The sequence below is a fragment of the Ascaphus truei genome, chromosome 1, assembly GCF_040206685.1.
Source record: "Ascaphus truei isolate aAscTru1 chromosome 1, aAscTru1.hap1, whole genome shotgun sequence".
Taxonomy (NCBI): domain Eukaryota; kingdom Metazoa; phylum Chordata; class Amphibia; order Anura; family Ascaphidae; genus Ascaphus; species Ascaphus truei.
The window spans coordinates 32,807,339-32,817,123 of record NC_134483.1 but is presented as its reverse complement, the minus strand read 5'-3'; the positions used below and the strand labels follow the sequence as shown (position 1 = coordinate 32,817,123).

General features: G+C 49.1%; 1 protein-coding gene across 5 annotated transcripts in view; it reads left to right on the top strand.

The window, feature by feature from the left end:
- Nucleotides 1–9,552, top strand: part of SMAD2 (SMAD family member 2) — a 58,333-nt gene extending 48,781 nt beyond the window's left edge. For all 5 annotated transcript variants that reach the window (XM_075585975.1, XM_075585984.1, XM_075585969.1 and 2 more), the window contains one exon: nucleotides 8,003–9,552. In XM_075585975.1, coding sequence (XP_075442090.1) covers nucleotides 8,003–8,126 — 124 coding nt within the window. In that variant the 3' untranslated portion in view covers nucleotides 8,127–9,552. The remainder of the gene's footprint in view (nucleotides 1–8,002) is intronic.
- Nucleotides 9,553–9,785: the final 233 nt, after the last annotated feature.

The following is a 9,785-nucleotide window of genomic DNA, read 5'->3' as shown; positions in this document are numbered from 1 at the left end:
ACTCAAAAAGCCAGCTTGTAGGGAAAAAGACCCTTTCCTGTGGCAGGCAGGAACAGTCGAAGGACCACTATTACTGCCAGAAAGACGGGAGCAAGCAGGGCTAAACCTCCTGGCTATGAAGATTGGAAGGTTGCCAGGGCAACCAACTAGAGCTGTGTAAAGGGGGCATATGTAGCAATAATGTTGCATTTTACACAGGCAGCTAGCTGCTGGAACAGGAGAAAAACATGCAGCTTAACTAGGGAGACGGTTTACTTGAAAGCGGCAAAGGGACACAGAAAATGTGTAATCCAGGACAGGTAGCATTATTGTTTTGGTCTTTGAAATCCTGTGCAATATGCAAATTTAGGGACTGATAAAAATATGCAGCCATTCAGCTCCGGCCGCTACAGAGTTCATTGAATCGGCTCAACAGCTCCTTAGGGCCGTTATTTATTTATAAAATATTTTACCAGGTAGTAATACTTTGAGAGTTACCTCTCGTTTTCAAGTATGTCCTGGGCACAGAGTTATGATGACAAATACATGTTTACAAATACAGTTACATAAATGAGCAGGGTATACATTATATACAAGACATTGCGTGCACAGTTAAAGAAAATATATATTATGGGCGTATGAAACAGTTACAGACCAGGTTAAAATGTGTGACAGCCTTAGATTTGAAAGAACTTAAACTGGTGGTGGATGTGAGAGTCTCTGGTAGGTTGTTCCAGTTTTGGGGTGCACGGTAAGAGAAGGAGCGGCCGGATACTATGTTGAGCCTTGGGACCATGAACAGTCTTTTGGAGTCAGATCTCAGATAAGTGCTGCATGTGGTAGGGGTGAGGAGCTTGTTCAGATAGCTGGGTAGCTTGCCCATAAAGAATTTGAAGACAAGACAGGAAAGGTGACCTTTGCACCTAGGCTCGAGTGATGACCAATCTATTTCTTTGAGCATTTCGCAGTGATGTGTGTTGTAGTTGCATTGGAGAACAAAACGACAAATTGAATTGTAGTGTGTTTTGGAGTCAGATCTCAGATAAGTGCTGCATGTGGTAGGGGTAAGGAGCTTGTTCAGATAGCTGGGTAGCTTGCCCATAAAGAATTTGAAGACAAGACAGGAAAGGTGACCTTTGCACCTAGGCTCGAGTGATGACCAATCTATTTCTTTGAGCATTTCGCAGTGATGTGTGTTGTAGTTGCATTGGAGAACAAAACGACAAATTGAATTGTAGTGTGTGTGTGTGTGTGTGTGTGTGTGTGTGTGTGTGTGTGTGTGTGTGTGTGTGTGTGTGTGTGTGTGTGTGTGTGTGTGTGTGTGTGTGTGTGTGTGTGTGTGTGTGTGTGTGTGTGTGTGTGTGTGTGTGTTAAAAATTTATTAGATAATATTTAAGAAAAAAAACATGTATAAATAAAAAAAAAATTATTGTGCAGCTCACACACACACATACACATATACACACACAGACATATATACGCACGCACACATATACACACATATACACACATACACACACATACATACATATACACACACATATATATACACACACATTGTAGCGGCGCATAATCATTATTTTCCTTATCTTCTCCCTCGTCGCCCGGCTCCACGCTCACTGCCGTGCGCGTGTGGCCCTATTATAGAAAGGCTGACTAACCACAGCCAACTATAACTGCCGCCCGCGCACACGGCGCAGCAAGCGTGCCCACTATAGAACAGCCCTTAGTATGCAGATGAACAAATATTCCCCAATTACATATGCACATGGTATTCACATGGTAAGTGCAACTGCAATTGGCAGATAACATCTTCCAATTTTGTTTTGTTTTTAACTACCACCTGCTGGTGAGATTGATTGTTTTTGAGTAGAATAGGGTAGCCAGTGTGGCTATATACAGGGAGGAAGAGTTCTATTGAGCTGGTACTATGGAGAGGGAGAGCATCAAACTAAAAGCAATCTATCACATTTGGAAACTGGGCACTGGCTGGCAAATTGAATAAAAAATACCTCTTTTCTGCAAGTGGCAATATTCGTTCATCTACTATATATTTGTGAAATCACTGTATGTCTGCGTCCCAAGGGTCAATCGCATTGGACCTTGGGCCTGTCACTCCGGCTCAGGCCATGCCCGCCCCCGCACACCTCTCATTGGCCTACGTCCAACACCAATGCCACACTGTCCCACCCCTCACTGACTCTCATTGGCCTGCGTCCAATGCCCGCCCCCGCACACCTCTCATTGGCCTGCGTCCCACCCCTCACTGACTCTCATTGGCCTGCGTCCAATGCCCGCCCCCGCACACCTCTCATTGGCCTGCGTCCCACCCCTCACTGACTCTCATTGGCCTGCGTCCAATGCCCGCCCCCGCACACCTCTCATTGGCCTGCGTCCCACCCCTCACTGACTCTCATTGGCCTGCGTCCAATGCCCGCCTCCGCACACCTCTCATTGGCCTGCGTCCAACACCAATGCCCTAATACTTCCACACTGTCCCACCCCTCACTGAGTTTTGGGAACGCTTTGCTTTTGCAACACCTAATCCTCTAATCCTCAACCTGCTCTGGGGCCACGCTTCACAGCTATCAAAACCTTCACGTCTGCTACCACAGACTGCCGAATCAGGTACAGAATCTACACACAACGCACAAACACAGCACACACACACATTCACACAACACCAAACACTGCAGACTGCCTCTTCAAACCCCCCCTCCCCTCCACGCCACACATCTCCCCCCCGCAACCGGACCGCGAGGCCGCGGCCTCCACTCACACACCATGGCAACGATGTCCCTCCCCCTATCCCGCTACCTCACACAGTGTAGCTCCCGCAAACCGCACAGCACGCCTCATCTCCTGCACCTCACACAGCTCCCTACCGCAACCAGACCGCGAGGCCCCCTTCCCCGCTACACCATGCCACCAATGTCCCTCCCCCTATCCTGCTAGCTCACACAGTGTAGCTCCCGCGAACCGCACAGCACGCCTCACATCTCCTGCACCTCACACATCTCCCTACCGCAACCAGACCGCGAGGCCCCCTACCCCGCTACACCATGCCACCAATATCCCTCCCCCTATCCCGCTACCTCACACAGTGTAGCTCCCGCTAAACACCACTCCCTCCCGCTCCATTCCCTCCACGGCGGGGGAACAGGCAGGCTGCCACGCGGCGCCTAAGATGGCGGACCCCCTTCCTCCCTCGCGCTCCATTCCCTCCCGCTCCACACCACTCCCTCCCGCTACACACCACTCCCTCCCGCTACACACCACTCCCTCCCGCTACACTCACCTCCCTCCCCGGCGGGGGAACAGGCTGCCACGCGGCGCGTAAGATGGCGGACCCCCTTCCTCCCTCGCGCTCCATTCCCTCTCGCTCCACTCACCTCCCTCCCGCTCCATTCCCTCCCGCTCCACTCACCTCCCGCTCCCTCCCCGGCGTGGGAACAGGCTGCCACGCGGCGCGTAAGATGGCGGACCCCCTTCCTCCCTCGCGGCGCCGAGTGAGAAGATGGCGGCGGCCGGAAGTACAGGTAGGTGTCGCGTGTGTCGCTCCCCCTCCTCCCCCCCACCTGCGGCGCCGCCGCCGCACAGAACTGAGAAAGGGCGCATCACGGGACTGAGACGTGTGTGTGTGTGTGTGTGTGTGTGTGTGTGTGTCACTGCCCCCCCTCCTGTCCACTGCCCCCCCTCCTGTCCACTGCCCCCCCCCTCCTGTCCACTGCCCCCCCCTCCTGTCCACTGCCCCCCCCCCTCCTGTCCACTGCCCCCCCCCCTCCTGTCCACTGCCCCCCCCTCCTGTCCACTGCCCCCCCCCTCCTGTCCACTGCCCCCCCCTCCTGTCCACTGCCCCCCCCCTCCTGTCCACTGCCCCCCCCCCTCCTGTCCACAGCCCCCCCCTCCTGTCCACTGCCCCACCCCTCCTGTCCACTGCCCCACCCCTCCTGTCCACTGGCCCCCCCTCCTGTCCACTGGCCCCCCCTCCTGTCCACTGCCCCCCCCCTCCTGTCCACTGCGCCCCCCCCCCTCCTGTCCACTGCGCCCCCCCCCTCCTGTCCACTGCGCCCCCCCCCTCCTGTCCACTGCCCCCCCCTCCTGTCCACTGCCCCCCCCTCCTGTCCACTGCCCCCCTTCCCACCGCCTCCCCTCCCCCCTTCCCACCGCCTCCCCTCCCACTTCCCACCGCCTCCCCTCCCCCCTTCCCACCGCCTCCCCTCCCCCTTCCCACCGCCTCCCCTCCCCCCTTCCCACCGCCTCCCCTCCCCCCTTCCCACCGCCTCCCCTCCCCCTTCCCACCGCCTCCCCTTCCCACCGCCCCCCCCCTTCCCACCGCCCCCCCCCTTCCCACCGCCCCCCCCTTCCCACCGCCTCCCACCGCCCGCCTCCCTTCCGCCCGCCTCCCTTCCCACCGCCTCCCCCCCCCTTCCCACCGCCTCCCCCCCCTTCCCACCGCCTCCCCCCCCCTTCCCACCGCCTCCCCCCCCTTCCCACCGCCTCCCCTCCCCCCTTCCCACCGCCTCCCCTCCCCCCTTCCCACCGCCTCCCCTCCCCCTTCCCACCGCCCCCCCCCTTCCCACCGCCCCCCCCCTTCCCACCGCCCCCCCCTTCCCACCGCCCCCCCCCTTCCCACCGCCCCCCCCCCTTCCCACCGCCCCCCCCTTCCCACCGCCTCCCACCGCCCGCCTCCCTTCCGCCCGCCTCCCTTCCCACCGCCTCCCCCCCCCTTCCCACCGCCTCCCCCCCCTTCCCACCGCCTCCCCCCCCTTCCCACCGCCTCCCCCCCCTTCCCACCGCCTCCCCCCCTTTCCCACCGCCTCCCCCCCTTTCCCACCGCCTCCCCCCCTTTCCCACCGCCTCCCCTCCCCCTTCCCACCGCCTCCCCCCCCCCTTCCCACCGCCTCCCCCCCCTTCCTACCCCCTTCCCACCGCCTCCCCCCCCTTCCCACCGCCTCCCCCCCTTCCTACCCCCTTCCCACCGCCTCCCCCCCCTTCCCACCGCCTCCCCTCCCCTTCCCACCGCCTCCCCTCCCCCTTCCCACCGCCTCCCCTTCCCACCGCCTCCCCCTTCCTCCCCCTTACCACCTCCCCCCCCTTCCCACCACCTTCCCCCCCTTCCCACCACCTCCCCCCCCTTCCCACCACCTTCCCCCCCTTCCCACCACCTCCCCCCCTTCCCACCACCTCCCCCTTCCCCCCTTCCCACCACCTCACCCCTCCTCCCCCTTCCCACCACCTCACCCCTCCTCCCCCTTCCCACCACCTCACCCCTCCTCCCCACCACATCCCCCCATCTCCCCCTTCCCACCACCTTCCCCTTCCCACCACCTTCCCCCTCCTCCCCATTCCCACCACCTCCCCCCTTCTCCCCCTTCCCACCACCTCCCCCCTTCTCCCCCTTCCCACCACCTCCCCCCTTCTCCCCCTTCCCACCACCTCCCCCTTCCCACCACCTCCCCCCTTCTCCCCCACCTCACACCCTAGCAGGACCCCCACTCACAGACAGCACTCACAACCCACGCGCCACCCGCCGCCTCACACCCTAGCAGGACCCCCACTCGCAGACAGCACTCACAACCCACGCGCCACCCGCCGCCTCACACCCTAGCAGGACACACGCCTCACATTTTTACATCACTTATGGCACCAAAATATACATTGTACTGTGGTGTGTTTACAATAAACCATTTTTATACAACATCGTATTACATTTTCTTCCATCTTTCTTTTCAATATTATTATCCAACCTTTACAACAAATACTCACCTATTGTTCCACAATTTATAAATAATACTACCTATTACGCATTTACATCCCGGGCAACGCCGGGTCTCTCAGCTAGTAGATAATATATATTGAATTCCACGCTAGAAAAAGCCTTTTGTTCATTGAACGGAGTATTCACTTTACTAATCTTACTAATGTAGTTAAAATCACACTTTCAGAAAATGTTTACTTTACTATAGAACTGTCAAGGGACACGTGTCAAAAGAAATAAACAAACCATTTAAATTATATATTTAAATTAATTTACATTGGACAAAAATATGCCAATCTTACAATAGAATAACTCCTAAACCATGCATCAATGCATATACAAAGTCAGTGCATATAATATATACAAGACAAAAATAGTTACAAAAAGATATACCAGTCTGACACCTAGGTAAAAAGAGACCCGATGTTTCGAGCAAACAAAAAGCAGATTTTTATCTTGATAAAAGGGGGCTGCTTTTTTGCCTGTGTCGGCCTGGTACTGTATGTATGTATGTGTATAAATATATAAAAAATATACGTGTGTGTGTATACAGACATACCCCGGTTTAAGTACACTCACTTTAAGTACACTCGCGAGTAAGTACATCTCACTCAATAGGCAAATGGCAGCTCACGCATGCGCCAGTCAGCACGTCCTGAACAGCAATACCGGCTCCCTACCTGCACCAAAGGTGTGCGCAAGCGGGGAGACTATAGAGCCTGTTACACATACGTTATTTACATCAGTTATGCACGTATATGACGATTGCAGTACAGCACATGCATCGATAAATGGTAAAAAAGGTAGTGCTTCACTTTAAGTACATTTTCGCTTTACATACATGCTCCGGTCCCATTGCGTATGTTAATGTGGGGTATGCGTGTGTGTGTGTGTGTGTGTGTGTGTGTGTATATATATATAATATATATGTGTGTATATAATATATATGTATATATATATGTATATGTATATATATATATATGTATATATGTGTATGTATATGTGTATGTGTATATATATATACATGTATATTTTTTTTTTTAAATATATTTTGTAGCTCTCTTTTTTCCAGTATATATTCGATGCAGTGACTTTTTATATATGTATTGATGTATGATTTGAGATTTTTCTATTGAAAGATTATTGGTTTATTATTGACTTTTATTTATACTGAGATGCTGGCGTGTAGTCTTGATTTTGTATTATTTGAACTTTGAGCAAAAAAAAAGAACAATTGTCTGTACATACTTGCCTAAAGTCTGCAAACCTACGGAGCGTGTTTCTGCCCTTACAATTTACGGGTATTCCATCTCTTCAGTAATTTAATTTTCTCTAGCTGATGACTGCCCGGCTTTAAAATCGATGTGGTATTTAGTTAGCACGTACTGAAATAGGGACTTCATAACCTGTCCAATGTACTAAAGAGATTCCTCCCAAAAAGCCAAGTAAAAGTACCCCAAACTACTACCTATGGAGGTTTAATAACAGCACATGATATGTATTCTGTTGGAGTGCTCTGTTGCTGAATGCTCACCATAGTATAGCTAATAATAAACAATAGCAAAAAAGTGCAGTAAAATTTGCCACTTAAAGGGAACCAGTGGAAGTCGTATGTTTAAATAGATGAAATCTTTGTTCAAAGTTCTAGTAGCCATATTGGTCCTGGAGAAATGAAGATGTGTTGTCGGATGTGATATGTTTGTGACCAACATTAGGGTTATTCATAGATTAAATTATATTAGGCAGAGCTTTTAAAACCTCGGGTTTTTTTTTCTTCACATGTATTGTGGGCCTGAGAATCTACAAGTATATTGTTATTCACCATTTTATGTGTTTTGTCCTTTGTAAAGTAATTCAAGTTCCTCTGCAATTCAAAAGATTTACATTTCTCTGAACAATTGTTGTACTTTTTTTTTTTTTTTTTAATTTTATTTTGCGTTCCTTTCTGTTATTCTAACTACACTGACCAGTTGGAGGTTGCTTTCCAGAGTATTAAAAATGTTTCAAAAAAACAGTGGAGATGAGATCTTATCAGTGCAAACTTTGTGTTTAATATGGCCACTTCTTGGTGCTATTGGTGGTCATCCCATTGTATTTAATTTTAGCTTTCGCCTCCCTTGGTCAACATCTGAATTACTTTGGTCTGGACATGTTGATGAAACTGAACAGCCGGTGAACCAGTAGCGGTAGATTTACCTGCCACTCTTGCCCATTTTCAATGTAATTGTATTTATATATTTTTTCTCTTGCCTCTCGTTGTAGGCGACAAACCGTTACAAGCACTCCTTGCTGGATTGAACTTCATCTGAATGGACCCCTGCAATGGTTGGACAAAGTGTTGACTCAGATGGGTTCTCCTTCAGTCCGCTGCTCAAGCATGTCCTAATGTTTCCTTCCTTTATGTATATCCCATGGATTCAATCTCAAGTCCGAACAACAGACTTACTACAGCTTGTCTGTCATAGTATTTGTGTGTGGTCCCCACGAACTGTTTACAATCCAAAAAGTAAAGCGAAAAACAGCACTTGAGGTCCCATCAACAAAAAGCACCTTGTTGGATTATGTTTCTGATACTCTTACAAAAGTAGCTGAAATTTTAGTGGAAAAATGACTCCTTACTGGGGAAGGACGTTTTTAAAGGACTTTTAATGGTGTTTTATTGGGCATATAATTGAGTGTCCGAATGGTTTAACAATAACATGAATAGTCCTTATGTACATGTTATGTATAGTGTTCGCCAGTTACTCTATTGTGCTGTTATACATTTTAGTTCCCAAAATAGGGTGTGCCTGCTTCCTTATTTTAGTTTTAAACTTTTTCCCAAACAAGCCTGGATTAAGTTTTGCCATTATTATTCCCCTTCGTATATTTGTATTTTTTTTTCTTCACTAGCTACTTTATAAGTTGTCCTAATGATGCATCTGCTTGCTGAAGAATCTCACTTTCCTTACATGTTGTTTTTTCCTAGCAACCATGTGTAAAGACACTGAAATAAAGGGTACAAACCCCCATTTTGGTGTTTTTTGGGACCTAAAACTGATTGTCCGAGAACTGTTCAAAGACATCTTTTAAAAAAAGGTCATCTTGCATTTAAATTAAAATAATTTCGAGTACGTGCTAGTTTCTAAAAATAAATCAGGAGCCTTCATGTCATTGTAGTTGCTTTAAAAAAATAAAAGTGAGGTTATGAGATGTAACCAGCAGAGAAGGATTAAACATTTTAAGTGCGTGTTATTGTGAACCCTTGGACACTACATTTGCACCCTATAAAATTATTTAGAATTATATTCTACAGTTGTCTAGGGTTAGGGAAGGGTTGGGGCAGAAGTTGTGTAGAAAGGGTACTCTGACTTAAAAATGTACATCTTACTAACAATTTTGTTCTTTAGCTGTCATTCTTTTTATAATTGTGGCAGTGGCAGGATTGCCTTTTTTTCTTCTTTGACACTCTCCCCATGGTTGTATCTATTACACTAGTAGTGTACTTTGTAAGTACAGCTAGTGAAAGTTGTTGGCTTTCAGAACAAAAATGTGGCCAGTGTTAGACCGTGTCATCATTTGGCTAAATCGTGGACAATGATGCGTTTTGTATGCCATATAGTTTAGAGCATAAAGGCAATTCCAAAATTATTCGTTGAAAGTTAAACAGTAGGCCAGACCATGAAAACGTAATTGGCAAAGCATTTAACGTTTGTGAACTAGTTTTACCAGTAGATTGGTGTATTGGTAGAACTTGTGAACTTAAGACATAAGCTTTGTGCGTGTTACATTTGCCGAACATGTGAATACACTAATAAAAGTTTTAATTCTCATTACGATGTGCTGTTTTATTTACGAAGCCAAATAAATGGGTCCATTCCTAAATATTAATTACCAGTTTTATGTACGATGTGGATTACCCTTCCCAAATGGTTATTTATAGTTTTCATTATGTCTTGCCTTTTTAACATAATATAGTGTTTTGGTGATTTCAAATTGTCATTAAAAAGAAAAAAAAAATAGGAGAGCTATGTAGGAAGATTATTTTGGAGCAGAATTGATACAA